Source organism: Emydura macquarii, unplaced genomic scaffold, assembly GCF_026122565.2.
Source record: "Emydura macquarii macquarii isolate MOO-44397 ecotype Brisbane River unplaced genomic scaffold, CSIRO-AGI_Emac_v2 contig_2699, whole genome shotgun sequence".
Lineage (NCBI taxonomy): Eukaryota > Metazoa > Chordata > Testudines > Chelidae > Emydura > Emydura macquarii.
In genome coordinates this window covers 4,633,144-4,652,145 of record NW_027132836.1, presented here as the reverse complement: position 1 = coordinate 4,652,145, position 19,002 = coordinate 4,633,144, and the positions used below count along the sequence as shown (strand labels likewise).

The following is a 19,002-nucleotide window of genomic DNA, read 5'->3' as shown; positions in this document are numbered from 1 at the left end:
AACTGGAGTTGTAAGTCCTCAGTACTTCTGAAAGTCAAGCTATCGGCATCTCCAAGTGACACTCAGAAAATGAACGATATACAATTAGTTGACATCTTTGAAAATTTTTGGCAACACGACACCCAATATCACAGAACAAGTCTGCAGAAAAACCCAGGCTAGAAACCAATTGTTCTGCGTGTCGGTTCAAAGCCTTCACGACAAGAATATCCTATCTCTTTCTGAAGTCCCTTGCTTCATTCTCTAGACAACTTCCAATTTCTGTAGTAAATGAAGAAGGGGCGTAGAGACAAAAGCTTCAGCGGATGTCTACACTGCAAGGGCTGCAGGGATTGATGCAGCGAGATCAATTGAGCAGGCTGTGGAGACCTGCTCAAATCAATCCCAGAAGTGCTCTCCTGTCAATGCCATTAATCCACCCCCCGAAGGGAGTAAGGCTGCATCAACTGCAGGGCATCTCCCGTCAACGGAGCGCAGTGGAGACGCCGCCATACGGCAATATAAGTAAGTCGACATGAGAAACGCATTATGTAGCTTGTGTTCCTCCCATCGAGGGCAGTGTAGACCAGGCCATAGATACTGCCCATATTGTGCACTGAACAGGGAAGAGGTCTTGTAAAAAATACTATATGATCAGTATCACAGTGCATATGCAAAAGGGGGCAGAATTTCAGGCAGCTTTAATTCTGGCATTTCCTAACTTTTGAATACTTCCCTATTATTGCAACAGTAGTTAAGACTAAAAATATTGTTTTACCTAAACCTATACAGGCACTTTCTTCATAAAGCTTTATAAGTGAACTTGCTTGTGAAACTAATCAACTAACACCAACTTGAAACAGGCATAGTATGGGGGAGATTTCCTTTAGCTTCTACTTACAACTGAATTCACTTCAGTCCCAACCTGCGATCCCCTTACTATTCCAATTCCAGTCTGACTGAGAAGCTTGTCAGTCATATCAAACTGAACTAAACTATTTAGTATTTTATGCTGTGTACACACGCAGAGACTAGCAGGAGGCATATAGAAGTCATTTCACTTGTGACCTGAACCTTCCTGAGATGAAGTGTGACTGCAATAAGCCATCATACCAGATACAAACTAGTTCTCTTCCCTACTGCCTCGTACTACCAAACCAACCAACCAGAAGTCTCAGCACTACGTTTCTGAGCATTTCTTGATTTAAGTCAAGCCTGGCACGTTACTGAAACAGATTTTTCTATCAGTCCCTGCATTAGGGAGCATGCAGCTGCCTTCTGCTCCAGTCCCTTCAACAATGCACTTTTAAATCTATATTGTATTGGCATTAGTGATAGTTGAGAAAGTTCTTTCATTGTATGTCACCGTTTTCAGTTTACCACTCAAGCTATCTGAAAGTTTTCCCTTTAGGCTGGAAGTTCTTTTATTTGCTCTCAGCAAATAGGTGAAAAGGTTTTGGATAGTCTCATAAAATTGTGAGATGTGCTTTGAGAGTCAGAATACTGATAGGATGGAAGAGGAAATAGTTCAGGTGCTTTCTTGTTCTGTTAACTCAACAATGGCTTTGTTTTCTAGTTTTAAAAAAGGATACTGCCAAGAAGTTTAGGCCCAATATTGGGTTTTATTTAAGTATAGGTGAAAATCTAATAGAAATGATTTTATGATTTAAAAGGGAAAATGAAACACTGTTTGGACTTAGTCATTCCTTGCAATGTTTGCAACCCAAATACTTCAGCACTGTTAGTACAGAAGCAGAAAGTGAAATCGACTCCATTCATTGTCCAAGCTGAGTGAAATACAAAAAATAAATGGCATAAAATGTGAAAAATAAGTTTTAGATATGATTGTTTTCAGTATCTCAAAAATAACAGTTAAAACCTTTTAGAAAAAATATTTCTGAACACGACAGTATCCCTTTACATTTGCTTTCTGTATCTGTGAATGTAAAAAGTGCTTCAATCACCCTGGTATCTAATACCAGCCAGGGAAGCCTCGGTATGTCTACACTGCAGTTAAACACTTGCAGCTGGCCCATGCCAGCTGACTCCAACTATGGGGCTGTTTAACTGCAGTGTAGCTGTTCAGGCTTGGGCTGGACCCAAGCTCTGGGACCCCACAAAGGGTGCTTAGCTGACATGGGTCAGCCGCAGGTGTTTAACTGCAGTGTACCTAATGAGGCTTTGTTAAGCTTGAAAAAGCTGAGTGGATTCTTCTGGATAACCACCCTAACAGCTGCATACTGCTGGATTTGAACCTCTGTGAAACAGACACAAAGTAAGTTTTCTTTAATTTGTGACCATTTCAATAAACTCTTATCATATGTTTTGGTGTTCTCAAGTGTGTGAAATAATGCCAGCAAGTATAAAGTTCCACATCCTGAACACTAGTCTCGCTATATATCCAAAGTTCTATTTGTGTGTGCAATGTTACATTCAATCATCATCAATACAGGCACACTTTATCACATCTTGAAATTAGACTTCCCCCCCCACCTTTTTTCCCTTCTGACCCCCATTTATAAAATAAGGAACTTCTATGCGGAAAAATCCATTAATGAAATGCTGCAGTTAAAAATTTAAAGGTCAGGAAATTGTAAATATTGGTTCCTAGAGCAACTGTACCTCTGCCAAATAGCACATGTTATTTTAAAGGATAAATGTAATAGCATAGAGAGAAACCCCAAATATTACATAAACACAAGGAGACCAAAGTTACTGTTACTGTGGAAACCATAAATTATGAATATCTGATTTGTCTATTTAAGTTCTCAACCATAATGTTGCAGCAACACTTTTTCCATACTGATTTTAAATATTCTTTTCCCATAAGAATGAAAAGGGATTTAGTCATCTTCATGACCCACCTAAGGCAGATTCCAGGGCATCATCTCAGAGTTCAGAAGTGGATTAACTTTGCATTTGCTGGCTGAGATTTTGTATTAGAAGTGGCATGCTATTGTTTTTTGATGAAAACCTTTAAAACATGCTGCTCTAGTGGCAACACAGCAGTATCTAGTTGAACTTTCAGTTCCAGCTTCACCACCTTTGATCAATCCTTACTGTTGAAGGGATCAGTGAAACAATGATGCTGCTGTTCCCTTCAAACTGCATTAAGCAAAAGATAACCAGGTCCTCCCAAGCTCCTCATTTGCTCCATCTCCTTCAAATGTCTGCACTAGAATACCTTCATCCCAAGAGAGTACACAATAGTTTCTCTGTCATGTGTTTGCTGACAAACCACTTGGATGACCTCTCACAGTTCTAGTCATACTTTGGTTCTCCCACAACCAAATCCATTTCTTCAGTTCTACAGTATTAGGGTCACACCCATTTCTTGTTTATGCCCCTTCTCACACTCTGCCTCCAACCAGTCCTCAGGCTACTTAGGATTCCCTGTTTACTAGCAGGAGCTCTGCACTGTCACAAATTCAGTCAGGGACATTTGTTTTAATGCCCCCTTAGCTCTAAATTCTCATTTTCCTGAACCACAGGAAGGTGTTATGGACTACAGACTGCAGGCAGCAGCCAAATCAAACTAACTAGCCTCTTTTTTTTAAAACCAATCATCCCCATGGCACAGTCCTTTCCCCAGTACTCACCAGTCCTGCAGTATGGATAGGCATTCCATGCTTTCTCATGTATGTTCAGGGCTCCCTCTGGGGCCAGCATTCTCACAAATGATGGCACTTTGCTGCACATTTTGGGGGGAGAGGGGAGGAGAAGCAAGATAATAGAATATGGATGTAAAAATTGACTGGCTCAGACACTGCTTGAGACATGCAAGGCACCCACCCTGAAATACAGACCTCCAGGCCCTGCATGTGTCTGCATTTGTACAACTACCGTAACTAGGCTTGTCCACTGTTCTGTTACTAGGATGCCCAGACACTGGCTAAATGCATATGGGCTAGGTGCAAACCGTTCCCTGCCTAGTACGGGGAGCAAGGGCACATAATGTTGAATGAAGGCTGACATGTTGGAAGCATTTTTCTACCCAAGTTTCACCACCAAGATGCTGGATAATGGGGTTATAATTAACATTCAAAACCACAATGGGTTCTGAGTTTCCCAAGACAGCAGTCATGTTTATAATGGGAAGAGAGTCCGTTAGTGACACCTGAGCTGTATAACTGGAGATAAGCTTTGATATTATAACCTGAAAATGAATGGTCAAAACCACTTAGCTCATACCACCTTTCCCACCTGATTATTAGTCTGCTCTAATGTCCACGGCTCCACAGTAAAACTGGTGCCACTTATATTATTATTATTATTATTCAGTTAATGGCTGTGATTTCCATCTATTCCATACTCATCTATGCCACACCCCAATCTACCAAGGTGCAGAAAATGGCTGAGTTTGTCCACCATACTCGGGTCACACCAGGATCTACAAGCTGCTGCAGGAAATGATTTTACACCAGAGATTGTCAAACTTTCACATAGTATGGACCATATCTAATATGAGTGAGACATATTTTCCTGTGGACACCTTTCCTCCCAACATCTCAGTCACAATCTCATTTGCTATCAGGAGACATCCCAGTGACAAACACAGCCATTGCTTATATGGAAGAGTAAGGGTAGTGAAGTGTTTCATGAGTTTTTAGCTCTTCGCTGTTTTGTCCGTTTTGAAAAGAAGAACAGAAAGAAACAGCTTTAAGTAATTTAATTTCAAAGCCTCCCTTCTGATCCCCATTTGACACAGAGGCCCATATGTGGTTAACCATTCTGTCAGGCCTGACATACTCATTGTACCTAACATACTGCTGTCATAATCTGTATCTAAAATACCACTGGAAAACTAACAACTCACTCACTCATTAATATTCTTGCATAATGTATGCACATGGTGTGCACAAAGAGCTATGAATATGTGCTAGAATTATATTCTTAAAAATATGTTTGGTAAGTAATGCCTAAGCCCAGTCTGCCCTAGACAAAGGTATGTGTATTTGTTTGTTGGTCCAGCCTGGTCATCTGGCAGAGATAATGAAGGTCTATCTACATATAAAGTAAACAAAGCCATCAAGCAGGGGAGAAGACAGCGTGACAGCTACACCACAGCAGGAAAGAGAAACTTTATCTGGGCTACAGAGACAGGGGGTCTGAACCTCAAATAAGTAATTGATTGTAAACAATATTACTGTATTACAAGTGTATTAAGTAAGGTCTTTTCTCAAAGCTAATGATACACTGGTGACTAATATTATTGTGAAATGTATGTATTAACACTATATGAGGAAATATGGATACTTAACAGGTTCCCTCCCAGACAAGAAGGAAGGCAGTCATCTACCTGTCCAAAGAAACTAAGAAAGGTGTGACCAAAAACAATGGACACCATTTCTATACAAATCAGCAGGGGGATTGGAAGTCCATAGGAAGGGAAGAACAGCATGAGGTCATCCTGAGTCTTGGGCCAAAACAGTAAGTTTGGAAAGCTATAAGGATTTAGGAAAAGCCATCCTGGCATTCATCTCTGGACAGACACAGAGGCCACAGCTGTTGCATGCGGAGAAAGATGGACCCTTCAAACAAAGGGGCTGAAAGAATGGAAGATGGGTAAGGACCATGAACAAAGACTGTAGCTTGTTAAATTAAGTCTTAACACTAGAAAATGTATTCCTATTTTTGTTTGAAATGCTTTCTAACTTTATTGTCTCTACTTGGTGTCATTTAACCTATGTCCTTTGTTAATAAACTTGTTTTATTTTTTTTACAATAAACCAAGTCAGTGCTGTGCTTGAAAGAAAGTGTGTATTTACCCCAAGTTAGGTTAATAAGCTGTAATTCGTTTTTATCTCTTTAAAGGAGCAAACAAACCTGAATGCTCCAGGAGAGGGCTGGACATAAAGGACAAGGTTTTTGGAAAATTTGGGACTGGGAGTGTATTGGGGTCACCGCTGAAAGTAGTAACCAAGGAGTTGTAGGTACCAGGTTGGGGCAATTGTGTGTAGGCAGGCTGCTGGGATCAGAGCAGTGAACCAGGGTTACATAACACACATTCAGGATACTAAATGCTTGTATGCTGGCTAGAAGCATTCTGACAAAAGAACCACAGCAGGAAAGCATACTGAAGCACTCAGGGTTACAGAGCAGGCAGTGACACAACCACTCACTGATCCAGACTGCACCCCAGAGAGAGTGACACCTCCACCCCCATCTCTTCTGTTCCTTTCCACTATCCTGGTCCCTTGCAACATTTGTCATCCAACTTGTCATCCTCATGCTGATCCTCCATTACCAAGTCCTCCTCTCCTCTGACTCATACTATATGTTTGCCAGTTTTCTTTTTCTTCCCCTAGTGTTACTCCCCTGCTCAAGAGCTCAAGGCCCAGCAATAGCTCTGAACTTCTTTTGTGCTAGTAGCTGACAGCTTTAGTCCCACTTCCTGTTCCAGTCCAGGAAGCAGTTCCTAGATTCCTCTCTTTCATTCCAACAGCAACCCCGAGCAAGGGCAGGTAGGATGGCTCTGTTTCCAGTTGCTGTGAATTTATGAAAATGTGCATGAACTCTAACCTGTGTCGTTTCCTAAATTGTATCCTATTTATACACTTCCCCTTACCCATTGATCCCACTCACAGCTGGAAATGAGCCATTTCTCCATGCCACATACCTCTGTAAGTGGTAGATCTTGTGTGTGTACTGACCACGTTCTCCATCTCTCTCATAGGGTTCATTCATCAGAACCTCCACTCCTTCACCTCCACCAGTTTCATTTTTACTGGCTTCTGCCACAGAATACAGCTGTCCCACTTGATACTGAAGGAGTTAAAGACACATTATTGCAATAGTCATAATTTAGCTGGTGTCAACATAATTAAATTGCAAGAAGATGGGGTAAAAAATAAATGAGATTTGTGTTCCATTCCTAACATCCAACCACATCAGATATCAACCAAAATGTAAGCATTTGGGGATGGATACCACCTTTATATCCATCTCCATCTAAGCATTATTTCACTCATGACTTCCTCTATGAACACAACAGAAAGCTCTCAAGTGTACAAGAAGGAGAATGAAACCAGCAGTGAGGTTATCCTCCAACCTCTGCCTCAAACTCAAAGAAACCTAATATGTGGAGAAAGTCACAGAGGAAACCAGAAAAGGGAGATGACTGGGGTGTTTGGCTGCCATTTAGAAAGCATCAGGAAGACAACAGCTCTGCAGTAGTCAAACCCACTGATTTCTATTCGGTGTGTACAAAACCAGATCAGATGAGCCTGCTGCTCAGATCACATGCATAGCATGCTCCACTAGATCCCAACAGGCCCTGACATGTATAAAAGCACTTTGTCCTGAAGGATCTGAAGACACCCTAACAAAAGAACATTCATTATGTGGTTACCAATTAAAGACAGCCACCTGGGCAGTTTAACTTTTGCAGCCTATGGATCTCTGGCATTCCTGACACCCAGCTCACCCCTCCCAATGTAGCCAACCTCTTCTGTAAAAACCTTCTCTCCTGCTGGCACCATAGCCTATTTTCAGCCCACTCTTAAAATCCCCTCATTAATTCCCTATTTGCCTCCTGAACCCAATTCAAGCTCCTTGCTCTTACCTTTCAGGTCTTTCACAACCTAGCTCCTTCCTTCCTCTGCTCAATTTACTTCCACCCACATTTCCTCCTTCAACCCACTTAAGTCCTTTCCTAAAACTTGCTTCAAAAATCTTACGAACAGCCTCATTTATGTTTAAAACTCATCACTGAACAAGCTTTAGTGCCCAAATGACCATATGATAGAAAGGGGAGTAGAAGACATAAATGGGATGGAGTCATAAAGTGGAGGATGTTCTGGCTGGCAGGAGCTGCAAAGGGATACACTCTTTCCCCATCAGTGGCATGACTATATACAGGAAGGGAGAAGAAGGAATGAAGAGACTTGTCGAGAAAGATGTGATCAGATGAAGCAAACCATGAAGGGTTTTCCAAACCTGATTCCACTAGGGCCCAATGGTGAGGTTTGAGAATTAGGCAATTAGAGCATTAGTCTGAAAGGGAATGTTCAAGATGTGGATGGAGAGTAGAAGTTCAAAGAGGTGGAAGTATCAGAAGCAAAGAAGCGGTTGATCAAGACAATAAATGTAGAGAGCCTATTAGAAAGGGGACACAAGGCAATCAGCAAAATGCTAGGCAGGCCAAAAAACATGTACACATAAAGAAAGAAATATAATTGCAGTGAAACAGAGGGATTCATCCTGCCCAATATCCACTCTTCCTTCCCCTAGACAGAAAGCGCTGTGTAGCAAGTGAAGAAAAGTTAAATTCTGAAGAAAAAGGAACAGGGATCAGTCACTGCTCTGTATGCCCAAGCTAAGGCCTGATCTACACTTAAAATTTTTTTGCACCCTGAGCACCGTAGTTAGGTTGACCTAGCCCCTGGTGTAGAGACAGCCAAGTCAATGGAAGGATTCTTCTATTGACTCAGCTACTGCCTCAGAGAGGTGGATTAACTACATTGATGGAAAAAATCCTCCTGTCAACAAACGAAGTGTTTACACCATGCTCTACAGCAGCACAGCTGCAGCGCCATAGCTGTGCTGCTGTAGGGTATACATACCCTCAGACAAAAAAAGCAGAGTGCTGATCAAACAGCCTATAAAACAAAACCAGTAGTGAGAGTGCAGCACTCTCACTTCCAGGCATAGCAACAGCTGTTTGACAAGAAGTATTTCCATACCTGCTAAGATCTGTTACCACAGCATTGGACATAAATGCAGCCCATACATGGTGCAGGCTTTTTCCATCAAGTATTAACAGAACAAGACCAAATTTAGAAAGTAACAGCAAAGATCTGCTCCCCCTGGGTGAAATGGATGGTGTGCCAAGGAGATGTCTTTGTCTCCTTCCCTTGAGTAGTCTGGGCCCTGGTCTACACTGACCTGGCGATTCGGTGTCAGTCAACGGGAGTTATGCAAGCTACACAGAGTAGCTCCTGTCGACTGCTGTGCTTCTCTTCTGCGCAGTGTTTTCACTGCACTGCGCCAACAGGAACTGTGTTCCCACCAATACAGCGCTACACTACTTGAAGGGGTGGTTTTACTCAGTCGACTTCCTAATCGATTGAGCTGGTCTACACTGACCGCTCAAATCGATCCTGAATGATCGATCTGGTCAGTATAGACATACCCTGGGATGAGTCAAAGAGCACACCAGAGTGGATCTAAACAAAAAGGCAAGACCTCTGCTCAGGTTCAGGCTCACTTCCCAGTCCCTTTCAGCTGCACATTTAGCAGATTCATTGACTTTTCAGAAGGCCTCGGCATAGAAGCCTCCCAGAATAAAAACATCTAGGGCTTGTCTTTACTTACCTTGGAGATTCGGCGGCAGTTGACCAGAGTTACACAAGCTATGCAAAAAACTTGTGTAACTCCCATTGACTTCTCTGCTTCTGTTCTGTGTGCCGTCTTCACTGACACAGCGCTACGCCACTTGAGAAGGTGGTCTTAATATATCGATTTCTCGATCAACTGAGTAGGTCTTCACTGATTGCTCAGTCGATCCAGAGAAGTCGATCTGACGGCAGCGAATTTGCCGCCGTCAGTGAAGACATAGCCCTATTTCTGTAATGATTTCTCCCCACTCAGTGAAATGGAAAGTTCAGTCAGCACACTGCTGCATATAGACAAGTTGTTGGGATGAGTTGTGCAAACACAACAACACTTTACTTCTGAAATAATTCTGGGCAGCTCCCTCACTGACACCAACAGACTGGGTCTCATCCCATATCAGAATGCTCCATCTCCTGAATTTTCAGGCACTGCATTCCTTGTGGTTTCCGGTGGCTGACCCATAAAAGCAGAACACACAGTTCTCGCCAACAGAGAACTCGGAAGCATTATGAAACAGGAGTTCTTTTCAGAGAAGAATATATTGTATTTCCTTTGCAAGAGAAAGTGTCATTAACTCGGTGACACCAGTATTACAGAGAGAAGAAAGAATGGTTTTGCCTGCTCCGCAGTGTGTCTCTGGGACAAGTCTCCAGGCGGCACAAACTAATTCCTTTTAGTAACAGTCTCTCATTCATTCATTTCACCATAGGTATACAAGTCAAAGTTCAGGCACTAAGAGGATCAGCCCATTGGGCTGGCATCTTCACCCTTTAATCTTCCCTGATATTTCTGATCCTTTAATCCCATTCATACAAGGGAAGGACGCCCAGATAAACTGGTTTGTTAAATAAGAGCAGATCCCACAAGATCTGCTGAGGTATGTTAATAGAAAGACAGGCTGTGTCCTCTGAAAGTCTGAATCCTAGAACTGCTGGGAAAAGTAGACAACACGACACACAAACTTGCTTTTGGAGCTCCTGAGAGCTCTATCAACTTCCACAGCCAATCCACAGCAGGGTCTGTATTACAAGGCCTCTCACACAGAGGTCAGAGTCCACTGTATTAGCAGAATTTCATGGATGAGGTCTGAATTCAACACAGCCGGCCTCTTTGGGGAAAAAAGCTGTTCCCTAGAAGCAGCTTAGAATTCAATAAGGAAATAAGAGAGTCCTTTGTGTTTGGCAAGCTCCTTCCCATGCAAGAGGAACAAGGAGGCGGCAGAGAACGTGTACACACACCATTCTAATCCATAACAACGCTTTCAAAGCAGCAGCTGGTCAGACACCCACACGCAGCTGGCCAAGTCCATGCACCCAATACTGCAAATCTCAGAAATGGAAAGAGCTCAAACCGTTAGATGGAAAGTAAAGTGATGCTGGTCCAAAGAACCCACATTAAAGGGAGGGATTCATAGAAAGACATGATTGGATTTTTTTTCCAGTCTACATTCAGCAGGATCATAGTCCAATAGAGCCACACACTCTGGAAGCTTTTCCTGATATGCAGCCTAAATTCTCACACCTTATTCCTACTTGTAGTCCTAGAACCATCCTAAATTCTTCCCCATAATTGGGGCTTCTATCTCCTCAGTATTCCTAGGTTGTCACATTCTCACCATAGTGGTCACTTGGCCAAATTATTTGGTATTCAGCTGTTCTTCTTTCCTCAGAAGCCACGATTCCTCTGGCTTCCCTGGTCATTTGTTGTTTTCTCTGAACTCCCTCCAGTTTGTCAAGATCTTCCTGATAACAAGGTGCCCAGAGAAACACACTCTCTCAACTGTATAACATGGGACCCATAGAGAGAAACACTCTCTTCGCTGCTCCAGGCCACAATGCCTCAAAAATCACATCAGCTTTTTTACTGCCATATCACATACATTTGCACTGGCCCTCAAGCAGCAGTTAACGCACTAGTTGTCCAGCTGCCATGTCTTCCAGGATAGATTTCCATCTATTAAACTGAAGTTGGAATTAAGTTATCATCTCATTAGTTCACTTGTGCTTCAAATCTGGCACAATCACAAAACCCATAAACAGTATCACGTGCATCTAGTGAGAGCTTTGTGCATAACGGTGAACCTATAATAGCAATAGAAGTGTAGTAGTTAATACACCCTTCTCCTTGCAGCCTGAACCCTAACAGCAGCAAACAGCCCAGCCAGCATCCTCACCCCCAGGGCTGGGAGTAGGTGTCCACAGACCTTGTCAGGCACAAAACACAGCGAGCATTCCTTCACCTGGAATTTTGAGTGGCATGGTAATCATGTTCACTCTTCTGTGGCTTTGATGATCACCAAATTCTTGTAAACTCACACACAACATGGCAAAGTTGAGTCTAGATTCTATGCCTTATCATCTGGGCTAGATTACAGGAAACAGTCTCTGCCAATCATGTCAGAATGCCACTACACATTGTGAAAGGGCTCCACCCCAGGGACAGGATAGTGGAGTTCTATCCCAAACCAGCATTTAACTGGGCAATCAAATTGGTGATTCTTTGGATATCACCTCTACGATTTCCTAACAGTAACAGCCTACTCTCCTTTAGTGCAGCAAGGAGCCAACAGGGAGAACACCCTATCTGCGCCTCACATTACAGGCTTCTAAGCAGATTAATAATGAACTCTTTGGAATGATGGATTCCTTGAGTCCAGATCTAACAAGTTCACGCAAGAGTTGACACCAGGGCATCATCAGAAGACAACATTCTCAAACTCAAAGGGTAACAAAAGATACAAGTCCTTACATTGTCTGGGACTTCCACTTTCTACACATACACAACTTACATTTCTAATAAAGCTCAAACATGCACGGTACTGAATAAGTCAGCAAGAGGAGTAATAAAGCACCAACAAAAGATTCACTTTACCCTGATGAGACTGAATTCTAGTATCAGAGAACTTAGAGAAGCAGAAGCCCAGTCCAGCCTCCTGTGGGCAAGGGTCAGAAAGCATGTTCTAGTACTTTGGTCCACCTACTTTGGGATGATCTGGCTCCCCCTCAGATAATTCCAGCGCTGAAGTCATCTCACTGTGAGAAGGTTCTCCTCACATTCAGGCTAGATTTTCCTTTCACTGATTACATTCCTTGCCTCCTACACCCTTGGATGCTCCTAAATGACTCCCCTTCCATCTCGAGGTTTACATGTTTCAGATACCTGTAGAATCTTATCCCATTAGTCATTGCTGAGTCAAGATATACTGTATTAACTCTTTCCATCTTCCCCATAACTTATTCTCTCTTCCCTGACCACTTTTGTTGCTTTTCTAAGTACTCTTCAGTTTGTCACTATGTGGGGACGAGATGTCAAAGGTTGAAGGCAACATTCTACATGCAGTCCCGTGCCAACTGCCTTTTACAGAGCAGGATTTCAAACAAGACTTCAACAGCTTTATCTTACACAGGTGCCACCCAAGTAAAAAACAATCAGGAATGATTCTGCTCACCATTTACTAGTGCAGACAGACTTTTTTCTTCTTTTGTAAACTGCTTGAAATACTTTTACCTGCCATGATCAGCTCTCAGCTACAGGACCAGAACACACTGCACATGCATCACACCATTTGACCACACGGCCACCAGGTATATATGGGGGAGAGAAGAGAAGCGTATGTCCTTTTGGGCCGGTCTTTAGGAAGAAGGAACTAACATGAGGCTGCTTTAGCCTCTAGGGGAGGGGGAAAAAAAGCTACTAGAGGGCAACAATCCTGTTCTTTTACTACCAGTCATATTTTCAAAGGAATGTGCTCCAGTGTTATGGTCAAGATCAAAGAGGAGCACAAGGACACCAAAAGGGTTGGATTTATTACTGTACTGACCAAATGGATGGGGCTGCTGCAGTGATCCAGTTCATCACTGTGTATGCAAGCAAAACTCAGCACATGTGCCCCTCCAGGCCTGCAGCTGTTTCATTCAGAAAAAGGAAACATGAATAAAGAGCATGGTGCTCACAGCTCTCTCACCAAAAAGCATTAGAAAGTTAAAGTAAACCCTTGACTGACATTTCAAATAAAAGGTTTATAGTGAGGCAGCAACAGAGAAATATAACCCAAGAGGGGCCCAGGCCTGCTGAGGCATCTGCTACTGACACGCTTTGGGGTTGGAGTCATTTTCACTCCAACTCCTTGAACATTTTGTGAATGTGAAGGTAGGTTTCTGGAAAAGCATTTATTTCCTGGCAGAATCTCTTTGCAGAGAAGTGGTGCTGAGAGCACAAGCAGGGAGGGAAGATAACAGAGGGATGCAGTCTCAGAAGATAGAAGTCCTAGGAGCAAAACCAGTTAGTTCTCTACAGCTGTCTATTGGCCAGTGAAGAAATAATAAGATCATCTCCATTATAAACACCTATTCTCAGAATTCCCTCTCCTCCACCCATTAAAACTTGATAGAAACAAAGCCAAAGTGGGATGTAATTTATACAAGATCCGGAAAAGACCTGTTCAGCTGCAAGTTCTATGCAGTGTAGATCCAGTGTTCACACTATGTGTTGGATTAGTCCTATAAATGAGAGGGGGACTTTTTAAAATTTTTGCTGCCATTGGTATATAATATGGATTCAGTGCTTTAGGAATTGCAAGGAGTTTTGGTTTTTTAAACGTAACCTAGCTATTTTGTTTAGAAATGTGGTTTACTACACACATTCAAAGGGAATTCACCATGCAAACTTGCAGTCTTCCTGGGCTACTAAGGTCTTGGGAGAAAAAGCAAAGTACATGTCTGGTCTAGAAAATACATTTGAAAATAATTAGATAGAATTTTCAAAACCATAAAGGCTTTATTTCTTTATTCACCTTCATTCAACGCCCTTGAGTTCTAGCCTTCTATGGTGCCTAGATATCACAAGTTCATAGCAATAATAATTTGCTTAAAATGCAACTTATTCCCTCCCAGTGAGGAGTATCTTCTCTAGCTCTATTAGACTGCAAATGTTTTGGGATAGAGATGGTCTAACTGTGTGAGCATAATGTCAGGACTAAACAACAACAACATACTACTACTCTTAGGGAGACATGTATCAACCACATACCTTCTGCATTTCACCATGCACACAGTCCCCAATCTACACTGGGAGCATAACGTGCTTTCGACAATGGATGTTTCAGTGGGTCTCTTTAGCTAGTGCTGATGGTGATTTAACTGCTAGAACAGCAGGACAAAATTACACTCAGCACTATTCTAAGAAGCATGACTGAGACCTAGTGTAATCATGTTCTCAGAGAAGGGATTTTTCTCAACTACAATTAAGCCAATTTCAACATCACTGTGGGGGGAGGCAAAGAGAGGGAAAAACAGAAGGACCCATTCAGACAATCACTATCAGCAAATGGCCATTTTCACAGTGTGAATGGAGCCATAATACTGTACTGCTGTATACCTGAGAGCCAGTCCACATCTTCAGCATTTACCTGAGTGACAATAACTCAAGAGCTACTTAGTGCTTGTCTACTAACATGATGTTAAACTCCAATGCACTGTCTAAGACTAGGATTTAAGGTGTAACAGCACACATTTGTGCTTACATCACACCTAAAATCCTAAACGAGACATGTCCTGTCTACAAGGACAAAAGGTGTGTTTTTCTATTAAGGTATGTCTACATTTAAAAAGCTAGAGAGGCACAGCTGCGCCACGGTGGTGCTTCAGTGTAGACACTCACTACAAGAGTTCTCCCATTGTTAATCCACCTCCCTAAAATTCTTCCATCAATTTAGCACTGTCTACACTGGAGGATAGATGGTATAGCTACATCTCTCAGAGGTGTGGATTCTTCCTAACTTAACTCGATTTAGATTAACATAATTAAAAATCCTCTTAACACCTACACAGACACAATGTAATACCTCATTTGAACTCAGCAAGTTGTAGTCTAGGGCCTGGTCTACACTACAGAGTTAGGATGATGTAAAGCAGCTTACACTGACCTAACTCTGTAAACGTCTACACTAAAATGTAGCTCCCACTGATGTAACTCACCCACTACACCTACTTAACTCCACCTCCGTGAGAGGTGTAGCGCTTACTGTGATGTAGTCAGGTCGGCGCAATGTCAGGGCTAGTCTATACTTAAAACGTACAGCAGCACAGTACAGCTGTGCCACTGTAAGAGTGCTTGTGCAGCCACATTATGTCTATGGGAGAGAGCTCACCCACCAACATAACAAAATCACTTAAATGAGTAATGGCAGGAGAGCGTCTCCCACTGACATGGCACTGTCCACACAACACTTATGCTGGCAAAACATGTGTCACCCAGGCGGGTGTTTTTTCACATCCCTGAGTGACAAAAGTTTTGCCAACATAAGTGCTAGTGTAGACAAAGCCTCAGTGGAGATTGCATTGCTTACATAGACTTTTGCTGCCTTTCAGAAACCATCCCACAATGCCCAACCATTGGCAGTTAAATCAGTGCAAGCGCTCCTAGCAAAGATGTGCACTACCAATACAAGAAGCGCAATATGGACATAGAAAACTGATTCAATTACTGTGGTGGCTGTACGTCAATGTAACTTAATGTAAACTTAATTTTGTAGTGTAGACTTGCCTTCGGTGGGAAGCTTACGGGTTGTCCACACAGGAAAGTTATACTGGTATAAACTAAGGTGTGAATTTAAACCAATACACGCAATTATTTCAAAATGAATATGCTTTTTTTGGACTAATTTAAACCCCTTCCAAAGCAACATAAACTAAACCAGCAAGCAAGCTACTGTTATTCCAGAATAAGAACGTACAACCAAGGAGTTATACCACTATAACCCTCTATTAGTTTAAAATTCATACCTCAGCTTAAATAGGTTTAACTGGAAAAACTTTCCCATGTAGACATGCCTGTAATCTGAAATTTGTTATACTGTGTCTACAAAGATGTTAAGCATGTTTTCAATCAAGTTAAACTAACTTGACTGAAATATTTCTTGTACTGCTATGTTTAAAAAAAAAAAAAAAAAATCACAACAGCTGGCCGTGGACAACAGGATTGATCATAACAAACTGACAAATATAAATATAACAGTCCTTGTCTACACTGAATGTTTAACATTGTTAGTTAACATGTTTTAACACAATTAAATTTTCTACTGTAGACAAACTCTGATTAAGAGGAACCTCAGAGATTTAATTAAAGCTTCCTCACCTTAAAATAAAAAAATTATATTAGACAAAGAAGGAAGTTGTGATTTAGAACAATCTGGCAAATCTAAGTTTACTATTAACTTCTCTAGGAGCTATAATTCATAGATCTGAAAGCACTTTACAGGAGGAGGGAAAGCATCATTAGCCTCATTTTAGAGATGGGAAACTGAGGTTAAGTTAAACGATTTGCCTAAAGTCACAAACCAAGTCAGTGGAAGAGCTGGGAACACAAACCAAGAGCCCTGACTCTCAGTCCTCAGTTTTAATAATTGGATTATACTCTTTCACAATGATACTAAAAATGGACACATTTCTTTCTTGCATTTGCTGACTTTTGTGAGCTGGTCAATCAAACATAGTTTTGTTTAAACACAGTCTTGAAGAGGAAGTAGCAGGAAAAGGACTTACCTCCTCCACAGACACAGGCAGAATGACACGACTGCAAGAGAACACAAAACAGGAAATGAACTGCAGCCCTTGTAACTTGCACCACTTAGAACACACAAACGTTTCACACTGCAGACATGGCAACACTTGTTCCTGGTTGCCCTAGAACTCTGCTAGCTTGGGTTGTTACATGATATACCAGTTTCCTTCTAGCCTACCACAGTGTCTTTCCCAGTGCTTGCCGCCTTCCATGGCCCACGTAGCTCACAGAATGGCCTAAGACCAAACCTGTAAGCATAAGTGAAATATCCGAATAGTGATCTTTGTATAAACATATGGGTTATCACAGAAATCACCGAGAGCCATCTTCCCAATTACTTCCCCATAGTCCATCTAAATGGATCCTGAGCAAGTATCACAATAACTAAATAAACAAATAAAATAATAAGAATAAGCTCTTACATAGCATTTTTCATCAGTAGATCTCAAAGTGCTTTACAATAGAGGTCAGTGTCTTCATCCCCATTTTACAGATGGAGAAACTAAGGCAAGGAGTGTTTAAAGAGACTTCTCCAAGGTCACATAGCAGTCTGGTGACACAGATAAGAATAGAACCCAGGTCTTCTGAGTCCCAATCCAGAGCTCTATCCACTAGACTTCACTGCCTCATCAGTTATGCTATTCTCTCTACACTAGTAAATATTCAACTCAACATTTGCCAGCTTCCAACTGTGCTCAGAGAGCTAGGAAGAACACTTAAGGGATCTAAAGCAAAGAATAACCAGCAAAAGCAGAGAGAGACCAGTAATCAAGGGAAATTTGAAGGGAGTTCGAGGTTTCTTGCTATGGTCACAATTTCTACAGAAATGCTGACTACACCTGCAATTCCCTCCCTCGCCCACCCACTCCTCATTCCATTTCCTCCTTCCATGATGCCCATCAATACCAACTCTCATCAGGAAAAGCACCCACACCTATGCATTAGGTGCTTCAAGAGAAAGAGCTGTGCTGTAAATTCAGACTATAATCTGGGTCTCCCAATGCACTATGTCTCTATTCAGAGTGGTCTTTCTATTCAGATTGTAAGATCTTTTGGGTAGTGACTAATATAAAAGTAACACTGCATTCAGTAAAGGATAAAACAGAAATTACAACTGACCTGAAGCACGGCCAGGTTGAAAACACAAAGATATTTTCCAGAATTTAACAGGGCACCAAATTAAGGAGTTAAATAAAAATAGGGATAAGGTCAAAAACAGAAACTACAGAATATCTACAACAAAAGAAGCTTCAAAAGCAAAGACAGATGAACTAGAACTGCCTGATAGTGGAATAGGAGCCTGACATAATAAGCATTACTGAAATATGATGAAATAACCAAAAAAACCAAAAACATAATTATGGCCAGGGATGCTAATACCTGGGTATATACAGGAAGCCAGATTAGGTCAGATGTGGAGAAATAGCTTTATATCTAAAATATTCCAAATAATCTAGTAATCTGAGCCAAATAATCTAGTAATCTGAGCGAAGAAGACCCGTACAGCAAAAAAACATGAATAAAAATCACAAGTCATAAATACCGTAAATACAAGATAATACCACAAGCCTTCGGATCAGGAAAAGAATATTGAGTGCACAAAGTTGAGAGACATCAAAGAGGCAACTAAATCCAATAAAATAGTAATAGTGTATGACTCCAGCTAGCCATATAGAGAAGAAATTTCCCAATAACTTAAAAATTTGCTTCTCCGGACATAACAGACTATCCTTGACTAAGTCTTAAGTCACATGCTGGAATTGATTGAAGTAGTAACCACAGTTGAGCCACTAAGTAATTATACTGCGTTCATTATTAAGTGCAGCATCCTTGGGGAGACATTGTACCAAAAATTAGCAGAGTTACAAAACTCAAAGAGTGTCTAAAAAGTGATGACACTAGTTAAAAAGATCCAAAAAGTCAAAACAAACTAAGCTAAAATCCTTAGATTGAGCAACCATAAATAGGCAAAGAGCATATAATACCCCCCTACACACACACACACACACACACACACACACACACACACACACACACACACACACACACACACACACACACACACACACACACACACACACCCACACACACACACACACACACACACACACACACACACACACACAC

The 19,002-nt window shown here is 41.7% G+C and overlaps 1 protein-coding gene across 1 annotated transcript in view; it reads right to left on the bottom strand.

Annotated features, from left to right (window-relative positions):
• PITPNA (phosphatidylinositol transfer protein alpha) overlaps positions 1–19,002 on the bottom strand; it is a 39,587-nt gene that overhangs the window by 16,905 nt on the left and 3,680 nt on the right. Inside the window, 2 exon segments of the mRNA XM_067566033.1 lie at positions 3,579–3,670; positions 6,599–6,744. Coding sequence (XP_067422134.1) covers positions 3,579–3,670; positions 6,599–6,744 — 238 coding nt within the window.